At 53.0% G+C, this 16029-nt stretch overlaps 5 protein-coding genes across 5 annotated transcripts; 4 read left to right on the top strand and 1 right to left on the bottom strand.

The window, feature by feature from the left end:
- Positions 1 to 389: 389 nt before the first annotated feature.
- Positions 390 to 1562, top strand: J7T55_009098 (uncharacterized protein; the record flags this gene model as incomplete). The annotated part of the gene is made up of 4 exons (XM_053142027.1): positions 390 to 441; positions 509 to 633; positions 695 to 1231; positions 1308 to 1562. 4 exons carry the CDS (start codon positions 390 to 392, stop codon positions 1560 to 1562), a joined length of 969 nt encoding a protein of 322 aa, XP_052994939.1.
- Positions 1563 to 4012: 2450 nt separating this feature from the next.
- Positions 4013 to 4699, bottom strand: J7T55_009097 (uncharacterized protein; the record flags this gene model as incomplete). Its single annotated transcript, XM_053142026.1, has 3 exons — positions 4013 to 4129; positions 4205 to 4372; positions 4436 to 4699. The coding sequence occupies 3 exons, from the start codon at positions 4697 to 4699 to the stop codon at positions 4013 to 4015; spliced, it is 549 nt and encodes a 182-aa protein (XP_052994938.1).
- Positions 4700 to 5164: 465 nt separating this feature from the next.
- J7T55_009096 (uncharacterized protein) lies at positions 5165 to 5970 on the top strand (the record flags this gene model as incomplete). Its single annotated transcript, XM_053142025.1, has 2 exons — positions 5165 to 5572; positions 5707 to 5970. The coding sequence occupies 2 exons, from the start codon at positions 5165 to 5167 to the stop codon at positions 5968 to 5970; spliced, it is 672 nt and encodes a 223-aa protein (XP_052994937.1).
- Positions 5971 to 6195: 225 nt separating this feature from the next.
- J7T55_009095 (uncharacterized protein) lies at positions 6196 to 7069 on the top strand (the record flags this gene model as incomplete). Its single annotated transcript, XM_053142024.1, has 3 exons — positions 6196 to 6290; positions 6702 to 6944; positions 7021 to 7069. 3 exons carry the CDS (start codon positions 6196 to 6198, stop codon positions 7067 to 7069), a joined length of 387 nt encoding a protein of 128 aa, XP_052994936.1.
- Positions 7070 to 11495: 4426 nt separating this feature from the next.
- J7T55_009094 (factor processing enzyme) lies at positions 11496 to 15633 on the top strand (the record flags this gene model as incomplete). Its single annotated transcript, XM_053142023.1, has 4 exons — positions 11496 to 11719; positions 11830 to 12457; positions 12559 to 15049; positions 15110 to 15633. 4 exons carry the CDS (start codon positions 11496 to 11498, stop codon positions 15631 to 15633), a joined length of 3867 nt encoding a protein of 1288 aa, XP_052994935.1.
- Between the last annotated feature and the right edge of the window lie 396 nt (positions 15634 to 16029).

The raw sequence follows: 16029 nt of genomic DNA, 5'->3' as shown, positions 1-16029 counted from the left end.
CTCACCATTCTCAGTTAAGCTTCACATTCAGGATTTGGTGTGGTATTTTTTATATATTCAAACACGGCGCAATGTATTGCAAGTGTACATGTCTTCACAGCTGCTTGGGTGAATGCCCAGGGGTGCGCGTACCTTGACACTTTGGTACCCACCCTGAGTGGGTCAGTAGCGCTGACCTTAAAACAACCCCTGTCCCCAGTGTGGTCTTCAACTCTCAGGCGCGGACACCCTTGAGGCTCAACGGCCATCCCTCTCCAAGGGAACTTCGACCTCGTCTTAAATATCTTTGGACCCTCTTCGATCTACCGCATCGCACCAACTTCTTAAATCTAGAAGTCATCCCCCGGTTTCCACGCCAAGGGTCGTTGATCTATCAAGATTTGGGCACAATGGCGAAAGAAAAGCAAGTCGCGACTGACTTTCAGAAGCTCATAACCGAAGGTGCGCCTTTGTCGCACGTCGCACCCCCTTGAGTCGCAAGCCTAACAATGCTTTTCGAAATATACAGGTCGCGAGCGCAAACAGGCCCAAGATCTCGCTGCGAAGGTCTTTAGAAGAGACCGAGTCTCATCGGCACCACCCAGGTTCAACGGCACTGGGGGCTCCCTCGCCAGCCGCGCCGGAATCAAGAAGGTGAGCGCTCTGCCCTGGACGCGATCAGTCCGCACCGCACCGCATGGCACCGCACACGCAGAAGCTGACAATGGGCCCTTACGCCGAACTCACACAGCGAGCTCCAAATTCACCAGCAGTACCGAAACCCGGCAGCCTCGCTGCTCGCATCCACGCCCCGGGCACCCAACCCCCATCCGCGACCACAAATGCCAGGGTGCAACGCCGCGTTGAGGCCCGACAAAATGCCCTGCTGCAGGCGGAGCACGACTCAACGGTCGCAGCCCAGGTGAATCTGGTCAACACCAGCAGGAATAACACTGCGAGTCTCGGGGGCAGGCGACGGGGCGGGGGACTTCAGCAAGTGGCAGCACAACCACCGCCGCAACCGTTAAACAACGGGATAACCATTCGAGGTCTGGCCGGTCCATTTGTTGTCATAGCGCAGAACCTAGCCCCCGGAACGACGGCTGGCGACCTCGAGAGCGCGATGACGCCCGTCGGCGGGCTTGTCAACAAGTGCCGGATCATCAAGACACACCCAATAGTGATCGCTGAGATTGAGTTCCAAACTAAGGAAGGTGCCGATCGGGTCATTGAGAGGTTCAACAACCAATTGGTAAGAAAAGGAAAACCCTGGGGCCTTCCATGCGGCTGCACATGAGATACGTTACGATACTGACAGTAATTCTCAGGCTGACGGACGGATCTTACACGTCTATCCCAAGGTTGGAGGACCGCCAACAAGCCCGCTTCGAGCTCCTCGAGCTCCAGCATCCCAGGGGAACGGTGTTCTAGTTGATGGTTCGATGGGTTTTGAGCCCATGCAGGTGGAGGACAGCACCAATACGGGACTGTACAGCGATGATCTCGTTGGTTCGACCAACACACCGGCCCACAATCGGAGGGGCCGAGGGTTCCGAGGTGGCCGCGGTGGCAACAGTCGTTAGGGACGCTTTGACGCCGACTACAACGTGAAACCACGACGTACAGACCTGTTCGATCGGTTCGACGGTCATCGTGAGGCCAGAACGTGGGGATACGGTGACAACTCAGGTCTGGACCACTATCAAGGCCGATCACCAAGCAACTCAGGCTACGCCCAGAACCAACCCCCCCGCGACTGGGCTTATTGAATCTGGTCCTTCTGAAGCCCACCAGAATCTGCAATGGGCGTCCTTAGTCTCTATCGCATGGTTGCTATGGCTGTGTGGATAATAATCTGACAGTATCACGACCGGGTCGAAGCTTGGGCTCGAAATGATTTCGCTGGAGGGATAGCATCAATGGTCCCTTCGTTTCGGATTGCTGGAAATGGATAGCGAGATATTCATGTACTTGTAGGAAGGTATCAATACGAACGGCATGCCTTCACCCAAACACTGTCATGGAGGCCCATTGAAATGTCCACCTAGAGTAAAAAGTGAGATATGGATCTAGGGGAACAAGCTTGAAGATGCTGGCCCTCTCGTGTAGGAGCAAAGCCGACCAGATGACATCCAACCTTCATTATCATAGGGATCGAGATGGGAACCAAGTTCAAGGGAGTTGGGCGTATGTACGGCTCTTTCTGGGCCTTGCGGTGTCACTCCAGAGAGATTCGCTCAGTGTTGCCGGTATTTATAACGAGGAGGTCTACTGTAGCTTCTTTGAAAAGTAGATTTTCCTCAAGCTCGTCATAGTTCTATTGCTTCTTCTTGGGGTCCCTGGTGATGCTCAAGATCTTGACTGAATTTAGAGCTTCTACTTGGACAGGGGAGGGGGACAACAATTCAACTATGTGTCGAGTTTGAAGGAAGACCCAGAATCAGAGTGACATGTTTTTTTTTCCAAAGAATTTTCTCGCATGCGATCGTTGGGAGTGATAGAACACCACTTGTAGGATCAGTGTGTTTGTGGATCGTTCCTGTGCCCATGCTCTTCTCTTCCTTGGCAATTTCTAACCATTCTCGTCTTCATTCGACTGCGTAAATTCCCCGAATAAACATTTTGACTTTTAAAATGGTGTTTGTAGCACTCTAAGTCGACATCTCGCGCTTCGTTGTGTCTATGTTATGCTTACTGGCTCGCAGGCGTTTCTTCAAATGCATGTCTCTCATACGGTGTCCAGTCATAATTAGAATGGACACAAGGAACTTCAAGACGCTCTCAGTTGTTAATATTGCGTTGCATCTGACCAATAATAGCTCAAACTCGGTAGATTGATATGGCCGAGGCCCCTTCGTGCTGTATTCGACCGTACTCTAGACCGCGGGTCCCCTTCCCGTGTTTAATTCCCTGGAATCCTGACGATCTCATGACCACATTTCTCGTTGTATCTGTGGGCTTGGTCCCTGATTAAAGAGTCTGTTGCCCCAAATGGTGAGACTGTTGTCATGTTTCTCAAGGCTTGCACCTGTCACGCTGTGGGACGTGAACATTATGTGACATCGATATTTGTTCGTAAAAAGGTAAGAAGGTACTCGCGGCATGAAGGACATAGAGGCTTTCGGTTCATCTATAACGTGTTGCAGGTAGATCCGCATCTGTTTCAGCCTTCTCAGACTCATGGATGTCTTTTCTCGCAAGTCGCACCGGCACACAAGGTGCATTCATATCTGTGCAGCTCAAGTACAAGAGTTTTTACTTTGTAAACAGCTCAACACCATGGTCGGTTCCGTCTCAGGCCACACTAATAGGATGCCCGAGAGCTGAAGGCAGAGCTTCAGCGTCATAATTGACAAGATGCCGTTGTTGTGCGTGGCAGTGCGCAGCCATGACCCCCCTCGCGCCACACGACTGTACAAGCATATTGGTCGAAGTTCAATGCGGCCGTCATGCCGAAATACTGCTTCCAATTCCAATCTCGGAGTGTACCAACGTTACGCAGTGTTGGTAGTTGTACAACGGCCTTGTGACAGTGTTGAGAAGTGGAAAAGGTCGGCACTCAAAATTCGCAAGCAAATCACAAATTGGCGGGTTCAGGATTCTCTTATGGAGCAATGGATGCCAGACGAACCGTACGACAGCAAACAAGTTTCATGATTTTCACGGCTGAAAATATCTGTGTCTTTGAATGCGACGATATATGTTCTACACCTGCTATGGTGAGAATTGTAGCGAAGCCGTAGCTGGGTCAGTGTGCCCCCGTCGATTGCTGCCCACTGCAGAGCTCCAAGACCTATGATTTGCACACTGTGAGCTCGAAATCTCTCAGTTTGACCTTGGAGAAAGGGTATCAAGGTGTCACACTCGCATCATCAAAACCACGGTGACTTCTGTAGTTGGTGGTTGGTCTCACGCGCAATGCCTTGCGCTCACACCGAGGAACCAATGGGCAGACCAACGCATTCTAGTAGCTGAAACTGAATTCAAGTCTTATTCTCAGATCTATGTACACGGGACTCTTTTAAAGCCCAGCTCAGTGGGGCGGGTGAGGCCGAGACAGAGGAGGGGTTTCACCGACTCCCTCCACATCTTCGAGCGGGTATGACGTTTGCGGAAGCGCTTGGAGGTGCTCGCGGTGATGCTCATTTGCCTGTGAAGGTTGGGTCAGCCATATGAGCCTTTGTAGCCGTATGCTGGGCAGTCCGGGCTGGGGAAAGGAACGTACGTAGGGCAATCCGCAGTAGTTGCAGACGGCGATCTCAGGCTTGTCGGTGTTGATGAAAATCCTGGGGTGTCCGTGAGGGCCACCACCGCCATCACAAGACACAACCCGGTCGTGAGTCCAGCGGACGGGCTGCTTGTGGATGAGCTCCATGGCTGAGTAGGATTGGGGCTGTAGTGATGGTTAGTGAACTGTAGCGGACGCGGGCCACGCCCTTCCTTGCAGCCTGCGCACCTGGAGATCGAAGTCGGTCTGCTCAAACCGAGGACCCGTCATAGCCTCCTGCCGCGGCCGCTGACTCCTGGACCATATGCCCTTCCTGTTCGGCGCCTGGGGCAGCTCTGTCGGCACCTGGCTCTCGGTCTTCGGGACGGGGGACTCTGTCGAGGGCGTGGGCGCCACGGACTTGGTGTCCAATTGACGGGCTGTGGTGGTGAAAGATCGTGGCGCGAGTCGCACGAGCCCGCGGGCTGATCGGAAGCAGGTCGACGACAGCATGGTTGGTGTAGGCCTCGCCGAATGCGTGGTTCTGGTTGCTGAGGATGCTTTGCTGCGACGTCAGGATCCAGAAGCCTTGGAACGGTCGTTCGTAACTCAGGAAGCCGCCGCAAATCGCTAGCTCGTGATTCGCTAGCGTTTCCGGGTCAAAGCTCCACTGAGCCGCGGCGGGTCCCTCGCCAATACTGCGAAGCGGGCTTGGGGAACTTTTTTTGGGCGAGATTAATTGTCGGCGTCCCAACCGCGTCGCCTCGAGTCTCACTACTCTGATCTAGCCAACGACGAGACTGTGCGCATACTTATTCCGCAGTTTTTTTCCCCCAATAGTTCCTGCGATACTTTCTAGAGACTATTGCAAGGGATTTCTTTTTCTGACACAAACTTCACTGTCCCGCCCTGCTGTACATCTCTGCAAGGTACTCAGACCATTGTTGGTAATCGTCTCTGGAATCGAGCGCCGACGCAATGGCTTCCCAAACGCCTACAGGCGCCTCTCAGAGGCTGCTCACCATGAAGTTTATGCAGAGAGCAGCTGCAGCAACTACTTCACCAACATCGCCGAGCACTCCGACGTCCGACGACAGGCAAACATCCAAACGACGAAAGATTTCTGGACAGTCCTCACTGGGTACTCCCCAGACACCAAGCTACGTCATTGATCACAAGGCGGCGCAAGCTGCGATAGAAGAGGAGGAGAGAAAACGCCAGGAGCATGCGGCGAGGCAAGCGGAAAAGCTGGGCGACTCTCACTGGGTTCTTGATGCCGCAAAACTCCCCCGCCCAGACCGGCAAGCCGGCAAGCTCCTCAATGTGGTGCAGGTCGGGTTCTCGCAGATTGACAGCAGGGGAGGAGTGGAGGACGAGCAAGCAAGCGTTGAAGATGCTACTACCAGAAGTGACGGACCAAGTTTGAAGACCTACGGCCCTAGGAAGGAGGCTTCCAAGAAAGACGCAAGTTTCTAACATTCCGCCTGACTGTGCTCATACTGATATCTATCTGGTTGCAGGAAAAGAGCGACTCAGACTCAGACAGCGACTCTTCGGATTCGGGATCATCTGGTTCGTCCAGTGAGGATTCTGCCGAGGAAGGACCAAGCCAATCTGGTCGCGTTAGTTACGGGTCACAAAAACGCTCGGAAATTCGGTCCAGGCAAAGTGCCGAACGTGAGAGGGTCCAGAAGCTGGCCAAAGAGCGTCGCAAGAAAGAGGTCAAGCTTAACACGCTGACTTCGATCTCCGGCGGCTCGAACAATTTTGGACGACGACGATGAATAATGTCCCTCGGCCCTAGAGGAACTCCACTGATCATCTTTCGCTTTGCGACGTCTGAGTTGTTTAACATACACAGGTGATATCTTGACTAGATCCTGCGTTTGACTTGCTTGCAGCTAGCAAAATCCAGGAAGTAGCGGGACCTTGCAGATTGATGCGACTTACCGTTGTACGGGCTGTTGATGTTGCATCGTCTGCTGAAGTTGATATGCACCGAGGAAAGTATGAATGGAGCGAATCTCGCCGTGGTTTCAAGACCGGGCAGAGGTGCTTTTGCTCCAGACGCTGCCGCGAAAGTTGCACTCGACCCTTGGGATCAGTAAGCAGCGCAACTGCCTGCATGCATCCGGTTGCTTTTCGAGTGTCCGTCGGACATGCCGAACACAAGCGCTGAATACCGTTGCATGGCGTGTTCCAGTGAGGCGGTTTTACTTTGCCAGCTGTGGGCTTTCGACCGAAGGCCGAAGCGTTTCGACGTTACAGTCTCCAGAGACCTGCTCTGAGCAATATGACTCGCCGCTACGGTTGAGATGTCTTCAGGCTGGGAAAGACACATGCCGAAAACCATCCATTAGCCAATATCACATCGCAAATATTAGCATGGCGTGTGGTTCTATTATTACGCATGATTTGAAATTCTAATTCTATAGCTCCGCAGAAATTGGCATATGTTCTAGATCGTGACGTGCGTGAACTTAGTATTTTGGCCCTTCTCCGGTCCTTGCTCCAGCTTTACTGCCAACGGCGGGACCCACAACGCCAGCAGCCTGCGGTACGGAGACGTCATCGTCAGGGCGGTCGCTCAAGTCCTGACGCTGAGCGAGGCGAGGTGTCATCCTGGGCTCCGCGAGCGTCAAGATCGCTTTCTTCTGTCGCACTTGAACCGACATGACACCAACATTGTCAACTTGCGGACCACGATCTGCCTGCAGTGTGCCTCCGAGAAGCCGGCACCGGGATCAGCGTCGACAGCGTCAGTCTCTGGAAGGGCCAGCGGCTTTTACATCATGTGTGGGAGTCCAAAAGCGCTTTCGAGAGCCTGACCACAGCCCAGGGCTGGACAAGCGGGATGCCGTCGCCATCATCAAGATCCCCTAGCCGGCTCCGACGCAGCTCATCGCCCGAGAAGGTCTGTCTTGCTTGGGCCGTATAGTTCTTAGGGCGATCTTCGACTTGCGCTGTTAATTTGTTCTGGTCTCTTCTTTTGGAGGCATACATAAGTTCTTGTATATATACCTAGTATTGCAAAGGTTTTATGGAGCCATCTGGCTCCGAGAAATATGAACCTTGTGCCTCACACCTCTTCCTATGGGCAATGGCCGTCTTTGGAACTGCCAAGCTCTTGATGGCCGGGAGAACTACGAACAATTGGCTTTGATGTTCCTAGCAGGAAAGTGGTTGTTCATTTCAATTTTGGCTACGGAGGGTGCGCTTCCAGAGCATATGCACGGGCGGCCGTCGGCCTGCGTTTGTATGTAGTATCTAAGTTACGTACCAAGATTGGACTATCACTTACAGCAGTGACTGGTACGGGATCTCCACTTGGTTTCCCAACTCAAAACTCCACCACATTTATGGAGATCAGTCTCGCAACTACTAATCATTTTCTTACACTCATCAAGACCTTGGGAGGGTGACTTTTGTACATAGCTGATTTCATGCCTAGAGACACAAACCGAAGGCTTGTCCGCAATGATGAGCACCCAAATCTGAGCTCGTTTATTTACTTACTTCAAGGCTCCTGCTGTCAAATTGTATATACCTCGATCTGCTTTGGAATCTATGTGGGCCGCAGCATGTCTACAAAGTGAAGAACAAGTGGGGAAAGTTGTTGCTTGGCACGGGGCGAGCATTGTTCTGGATTATGTTTGTCTCCTTCAAATTTCCCATGAGTGCTTTGAGGCGGTTGCTTCGCACAGTGGGCACAGACAAGCCCTAGGCGATGGATGTCACGATTGGCCTGCTTACATAGGTACCGATTTACACATTCAAATTTAGCTACAGAATATGGCCTCGGACCTCTAGACTGCAGTGGCCCTGGATCCCGGACATTTAGCTATCTTTCAGTCACCGTTCTTCTCTTCATTGGCTCTGGCTCGACCGGATCGAATCGAATTTGGCCCCATCAAACCATCTTGTATAATTACCTAGGTCCTCAGTTAGAAAAGAGGACTTCACTAACATCGACATTCCGTCGCGTCCCAGCTTCAGGCAGCGTTCACTGTATGCTGGCCCATAATTACCCGCGCCAAGTTATCCGATTTGAATAGAGGGCTAGTTGATATTGAGTGCGAATGGGTGAAATACTGAGCATCACCCACTACGTGTGAGACGTGCTTTGAATGAGTTTGTCTTCGCTGACCAACTGGGTCAGGACACGATACTTTGGACTCCCAGGGTGACTAGGGCGATTAGGTACCTAGGAAGGTAATTGCAGATGCCTGTGGTCAGTCAAACACTGACTGGTCTTCCAAATTGCTGCGGAGCCTCGATAACTAGTATGTGTTCTATATAAAGCTTATAGTCATCGGCCCGAATATTAAAGAGTTGTCATAAAAGCCCAAATATCTGTAGAATAACCTCTCGTGGTCAAATCTGCCTATGATAAGAGGATGTTAGGGACCGTCTACAAGGTACTGTATTACAAGGTGTTGTAACACAGTCTGCAGCAAATTGACCGACGGTTTTCCCATAGTTTCGTTTTCGTACTCTTATAAATCTGGGTACATTCGGTTGTTTGGGATGCCTGCAAGCTGTAGATCGATCAACGTTCCTACAACATAATATTGGCTGGCAAGCCCTGGGGGAATCTAATTGATACCCTGGGTGTCAAAAGACTAAATAGGGATCAAAGTTCGCCCAATGTCGCATTCGGCATAACTGCCGAAGTCCCACAAAGATATGTCAACTTTGACAAACGCCCTAAGGCATTGCTCATCGTACGTCTTCATGTCTTGTGTTATCAAAGGTGGAAAGCTCCGTCGTCAATAGTGTAAGAGACTAGACGTGCTTCGTTGCACCCGCTTTGCCCCTCTTGTAGCAGGACGCTGGTGCGCCTATGGCGGGCCGGATTGGCCGGCACCAGCCTACCGGCTTGTGAGATGTCGGACACGCCTTGTCAATCGCTTCTGTGATAGCGCCCACAGACTCGCGGCAGTGCGTACTTACGAGGCAGGGACGATAGAGGCGTGTTGCTCTCACATTCGCAATCTCCGGACTTTCACAGGGATAACACCGGGGAAACAACCGGGGCTCGAGCGGCGAGCGGGCGAGCGGGCCTTCGGCCGGTACTAGCTATAGCAACCCGCGATATACAGAGTTGACGACCGGGATTGCCCCGTGCGAAAAGGCGCGGAGCCGCGCTGCGTATCAACATGCAGGTGCATGTTCTGGAACGATGATCTTACCACCTCGCAGGGCACTGGCGATGCATTTGGGTAAGTTCGTCGAAATGTGCCATTGCCACGAGCTGAAAGAAGGCTTATTCCAGGCATTGTCGGCCGCCTTCCATCGCCCGATGACACATAGCCATGGGGGCCCTCGGATCCGACTTATGGGCGACATCTTCGTCTGAACTCTCGGGGCCGCCTCCTGGCCATGGGGACTTGTGCTGTTCATGTACACCGAGAGAATCAGAAAAATAGATATATACACGTGCTACTTAGTGCGAACACGGCCGACAGATCTGCGCAGCGCCTGCGTCTCGATGATGCAGTCATGCCCTAAATGCATGCATGACTGGCATCAGCAAGGGTTATACATAAGTGCACGCCTGCTGGGTAGGTATGCATGTGGACTATGTCTGCAGCAGAAATCCAGGATATACGACGATTTCGATCGAGACCATGGCACATTTGGACCCGCCCGAACCTCTATGGTTCCCTACCAACGTTGCCCAGTTGATGCTTGTAAAATCCGCAACGTCACAGCTTGTGCTGGCCTCGCCCATCGACGAGCCACAGGATGGTTGACATGATGTGTACAAATAATTTGTAGATCGAGCACTCCTGGTGGCCTCTCCAGCCATGGCCCAGGGAATGCGTAGATAGGAAAGGCGCCAATATCACATCCTCAAAAGGCATCAATCACTTCCGCTGGTGTCATCGATCCCGGCAGTCGAGGAGCTGGCGCGCGCGGCTCACACCGTCCCGCTGGGTCGGATTCAGCCCCCTCAAGGCGGCACAGCTTCCAAAGCCAGTCTTCAGGCTATATAAAGCTGGTACGGTATGGAGACAGGATGCAGCGCCGCTGGCCTCAAATCCTTCGTACCGATCCTGTTGGGACATGGGTTTGCTTACGTATTTCCACGATTTCTTGACCTCACGGCTGACAACCAACTCCTCCAAACGGCCCGCGCGCTGATGCGGGATCAGACTGTTGGAAGTGAAACCGATGATCCCAGGTGGCAGTGACGGCATAGCAGGCGGTGTGGGGATCTAGTGAGGAAGACAGCGGGTCACATTTCTTCGTCCCGACTCATTGACACTGCTGGCTGGCCTGGCGGGGGGAGGCCATTGGATGTCGAGCGGGCGCAAGAGGAAACGTCTGTTGGCGAACATGTGCGAACAAACATGTGTCCTCGGGCACCACGGGGAGAGAGCCCAAGGATGTGCGCCGTTGACTGCTGTCTGAGCGACTCAGCGACCACACTGTATCATGATTCCAGACTCGTGTTCCGGCACCTTTGCTGATCGTAGTGGTTGTGCTGGCGCACCACCTTTTCGCCCCGTCAAGGGGGGGGAACGAGGTCGTTCACAAGGAGTCCCTGGGCTCTCCATCGAGGGCCAGGGAGCTCAGAGGTTGCTAAAACGACGACCGAAGGCTACGTGCGCCCACTTTAAGGGAGTGGCGTGGGCTTTGAAGTGTTAGGCACGGGAAGGGGGTCAAACAGCATTTGGCTGCCACGTGGGTCCGGACACTAACACCCGGCACGTATCTGTGGCCACTCGAGGCCTTGAAGAAAACAGAACGCAACGCAGATTTGCTTTGCATCATCACACACTACCACCTACCTACACAGTAGATACCTGCCCACTCACTACCGATCAGTCCTACCTTGGTACCCACGAGAGACATCGAGCACCACATCCCTGGAAGATTGAGGTCGAGGTACCCAGTGGCGGATCCAGCTCTCTGCGCCACCTGGGAGGCCATCTGCCTATAATTATTGCTCCCTCAGGACGCTGGGCCAGCCCTCGCAGGCCCTCCTCGTGGCTGCAGACAGACAGTAGACTATACTGTTTGTTCTTACTGACGGAGTGACGGATTGACTGACTAACTGACTGGCCAACTGACTGGACTCACTCGACTGGCTCGACTGGCTACGTTTTACTTGGCCGCGCAAACGAGGCCTTGCCTGCAGATGCCGTGCATGGTACCTAGGTATCTATATATTCCCCAGGACCTCTTCTCACATCATCCTTGTGTTGCACGGTCTACCGTCCTGTCTATCTCGTCGCTCCGATCTTTTTTTCCTTTACAGACACTGAGTTGGGTAGACTACCTGGGCCACACAAGGCGCTAGATGATATTTCCAAATCACGCGTCCCCTACTCGTGGTCGGATCCTAGCTCTCATTCCTAGCATCGGCAGCGGAAACGGGTGCGGCTGCGTCCAGTCCTCTTTCTCGGGTCTAGCTGCAGAACTGCCTCGGTCGACACACACCTTCGCAAATCTCTCCCCTGCTGCTGTCGACCCTGCCACCAGTCTTAGTCAACAGCGCTCTCGATACTCGAGCGGAGAGACCCAGTAAGCGGCTACCCTCAAACAAGAACGGCCGGCCAGGCTCTCAAGCCCCCCGAGACCAAAAGCTTGCCCACCTTATAGATTTTGAACTCAAGGCTGACTGGATATTACAGGGGCCTGCTCCTCGGCATCTGTGGATTTGCAAAAGGCAGGGCTGATCTCCTCGATTCTAATTCTGCGGCAATCTCCCGGCCTAAGATCTTCACGTTGATCGGCGAAAGCAAGAGCACAGCGTCTCCACAACCAGGTTGCACAGACGCGGCTCGCACTCGCGCAACCCTACCACCCGCCTGTCTTCTGACAACGAGACCAGCTTCCACAGCCTACGGTTATCCACTAACTCGTTCACTGGACACCCGGTCACACCCTTTGTCGACTCGGCTCCGTGTGCTCTCACCTTTGCTCCGTAAGCTATCGTCTGTGGCAAGTCCGGGACTCACACTCAGGTCTCCTCTGCGACGTCAGCTGTCAGCTCTCTCCTCTCACATCAACCACCGGGCGATCCAAAGCAACATGTCGTTCCCAGAACACGAACTCCGCCCTGCGGAGCTAGTGACGGACCATCTCGAGACCCCTTCTTTGGATGATCGGACGTATCGCGTAATCCGGCTTCCGAATCAGCTCGAGGCCCTCTTGGTTCACGATGCCGAGGCCGATAAGGCCAGTGCTGCTATGGACGTCAATGTTGGCAATTTTAGTGATGAGGTAGATATGCCGGGTATGGCACACGCTGTTGAGCATGTGAGTTACAATGCGTCCTACTAAGCCCCCCCCCCCCCCCGAAAAAGGGCAAAAACAGCACAAATAGCAGATGCTCTAGTACTGACGCATTCATCGCAAAGCTCTTGTTCATGGGGACTAAGAAGTATCCTGAAGAAAATGCCTACAATCAATACCTGTCGGCGCACTCTGGCACTTCAAATGCGTACACTGCTTCAACATCTACCAACTATTATTTCGAGATAGCTGGAAGGCCTAGTGATGATAGCGAGCCTTCGGCGACTAACCCGTCCCCGTTGAAAGGAGCTCTTGATCGCTTTGCTCAATTCTTCGTCGAGCCTTTGTTCTTGGAATCGACTCTGGACCGCGAACTCAGGGCCGTGGATTCTGAGAACAAGAAGAACTTGCAGAGCGACACATGGCGACTTCACCAGCTCGAGAAGTCCTTGTCGAACCCTGCGCACCCCTACTGCCACTTCTCAACGGGCAACCTGGACGTCCTCAAAATCGAGCCCGAGGCGCGAGGAGTCAACGTGAGGCAGAAGTTCATCGACTTTTATGAGAATCACTATTCTGCCAATCGTATGAAGCTCGTTGTCCTTGGTCGGGAACCACTGGATGTCCTTGAGTCTTGGGTAGTAGAGTATTTCTCGCCGATTCAAGATAAAGATCTTAAGCCGAACCGGTGGCCCGACGCCACACCTTTGGGCCCTGAGCAACTGGGGATGCAAGTCTTCGCAAAGCCAGTCATGGATTCGAGGGAACTCGGCCTTTCTTTTCCATTCCTTGACGAGGATGAGCTTTTTGAATCGCTTCCAAGCAGGTACATTAGCCACCTCATAGGACATGAGGGCCCAGGAAGCATCATGTCCTATATCAAATCCAAGGGCTGGGCCAATGGCCTCAGCGCTGGTGCTTACCCAGTTTGTCCTGGATCGCCTGGAATTTTCGACTGCCAAGTACGGTTGACAGAAGAGGGGCTGAAGAATTACAAAGAAATTGTGCAAGTCTTTTTTCAATACGTTGCTCTCCTGAGAGAGACACCGCCGCAAGAATGGATATTTGAGGAGCAGAGAGGCATGGCTGATGTGGACTTCAAGTTCAAGCAAAAGACGCCTGCAAGTCGATTCACGAGCAAGGTCAGCTCCGTCATGCAACGTCCTCTACCCCGAGAATGGCTCTTGAGCGGTCTCAGCCGTTTGAGGAAGTTTGAGCCAGAGTTCATCAAACAAGGAATTGACTGCCTGCGGCCCGAAAACCTCAGGATGACGATCATTTCTCGTGATGTTCCTGGACAGTGGGAGAAGAAAGAGAAGTGGTATGGAACGGAGTACACAAGCGAGAAAATCCCTGATGACCTCCTGGAGGAAATCAAGAAAGCGGCGTCGAGCAACCCTGCGGACCGCGTATCGAATCTGCATCTGCCACACAAGAATCAGTTTATCCCCACCAAACTCGAAGTCGAAAAGAAGGAGATCAAGGAGCCCGCTGTAGCACCAACCATGATCAGGAACGACGGTCTGGCGCGTACGTGGTATAAAAAAGATGATAGATTCTGGGTACCCAAGGCGAACCTGCTCGTCAGCTGCAGGAGTCCCCTCATCTTTGCATCGGCGGAGAACTCCGTCAAGGCTCGATTTTTCACGGATCTCGTTAGGGACGCGCTTGAGGAGTATTCCTACGATGCTGATCTTGCAGGCCTGCAATACTCTGTGTCTCTGGATGCTCGGGGATTGGTTATTGAGGTCAGCGGCTATAACGACAAGCTCTCGGTGCTCTTGGAGCAGGTGCTCAAGACTATGCGAGATTTGGACATCAAGGAAGATCGGTTTTCCATCATCAAAGAGCGTCTGAGCAGAGCATATCGAAATTGGGCCTTTCAGCAGCCGTTCCACCAGGTCGGAGAATACACTACCTGGCTTAACACCGAGCACGACTTCCTGGTTGAGCACTACAATGCTGAGCTGGACACAATCACTTGCGAGGCAACCAGGGCTTTTCAGAAAGAATTGCTGTCGCAGATGCACATGGAGGTTGTGGTCCATGGAAACCTGTACAAGGAGGATGCGCTCAGGCTCACGGACATGTTGGAGAAGACGCTCAAGACGCGTGTGTTGCCAAGTTCGCAGTGGCCTATCTGGCGATCCTTCTTGTTCCCACCCGGCTCGAACTACGTCTACAAGAAGACCCTTGGGGATCCTGCCAATGTGAACCATTGCATTGAGTATTGGCTGTACGTCGGGCAGAAGGACGAGCGCATGGCCAGGGCCAAAGTTCTGCTGCTGGACCAGATACTGCACGAACCAGCCTTTGATCAGCTTCGAACTAAGGAGCAGCTGGGCTACGTTGTGTTCAGCGGTATCAAAACCAGCGCAACAACTCTGGGCTTCCGGTTCCTCATCCAGAGTGAGAAGACTGCGCAGTACTTGGAGACGAGGATTGAGAATTTCTTGAGCAACTATGCTGAGACATTGGAGAAAATGAGCGATGCCGACCTTGAGGGCCACAAGCGCAGCCTGAGCATCAAGCTGCTCGAGAAGTTGAAGAACCTTGACCAGGAAACCAACCGGATCTGGGGCCAGATCTCCACTGAGTACTACGACTTTGAGCTTTGTAGGTTTCAACCCTTATGCTTCATAACTTGCCACGGGTGAAGACTGACCGCCAAAATAGCAACCAAGACTGCAGAGCGCGTCAAGGAGCTGACCAAGCAGGACATGGTCGACTTTTTCAAGAAGCAGATTAGCCCTGCGTCACCCGAGAGGGCCAAGATCTCGGTTTGGATGATTGCGCAGGCCACGAGCGACGTGTCCACCAAACAGATCTCGGAATTGGTCAAGGCATTGGAGCTCAATTCCTCCGAGAGGGAAGCCGAGGCCGCGACAGATCTCCAGGCCCGGCTAAGCGCCGCGGAGCACGACGAGACCAAGGAGATCGAGGGCCTAAAGGAGTACCTGCTGCACGATCTGAAGGTAGCGGAGGACAAGATCGACGCGGCCGTTGAGGCATGGGGCAAGCTGCACTCAAAGACAAACGGGGTTGTGGGACACCAGGACGAGGACCCGCCCTCGCTAAACGGAACCAAGATCTGCTTCATCGAGGATCCGAGGGACTTCAAGGCCGGGCTACCGGTGAGCGCGGGGGCGCGCTCTGTCAAGGATCTGACGGAGTACGAAGAGCTGGACCCGAAGCTATGAGTGGGTGATTGGTTTGAGCTGGCTGGGAAAGGAAGGGGAAGGGCTCGGTGGCTGATCCATGGGCGCGTTTGGTAGAGGATTTATACATGGGCAGAGTCATGATAAACTTGATGTATGAGCATTATGGGCGTGCGGCATGCAGGATAGGTGCATATTGCATGTGTGGAAGGGGAATGCATTCAGATTAGAGCGAGAATAGCCATCTGTTGGATTGCTTAGTATCTCGAACATTGCCTTACTGAGCTGGGTAAATATGGCCATGGGCCTAGCCAGCTCGTGTGACATAATGCCCTCAACTTGCTCTACCAAAGAGCCAATATCTTCTTCCAAGAAACAAAAAAAAAGAGAGAGGATAAGTGTCATGTGGCCAAAGAACTCTTGGAGGAAGCAAGTTGA

This window comes from Diaporthe amygdali (genome assembly GCF_026229845.1).
Source record: "Diaporthe amygdali strain CAA958 chromosome Unknown NODE_10_length_1141467_cov_65_626103, whole genome shotgun sequence".
NCBI classification, from domain to species: Eukaryota; Fungi; Ascomycota; class Sordariomycetes; order Diaporthales; family Diaporthaceae; genus Diaporthe; species Diaporthe amygdali.
Note: the sequence above shows the minus strand (reverse complement) of the source record. Positions and strands in the feature narration are given on the sequence as shown.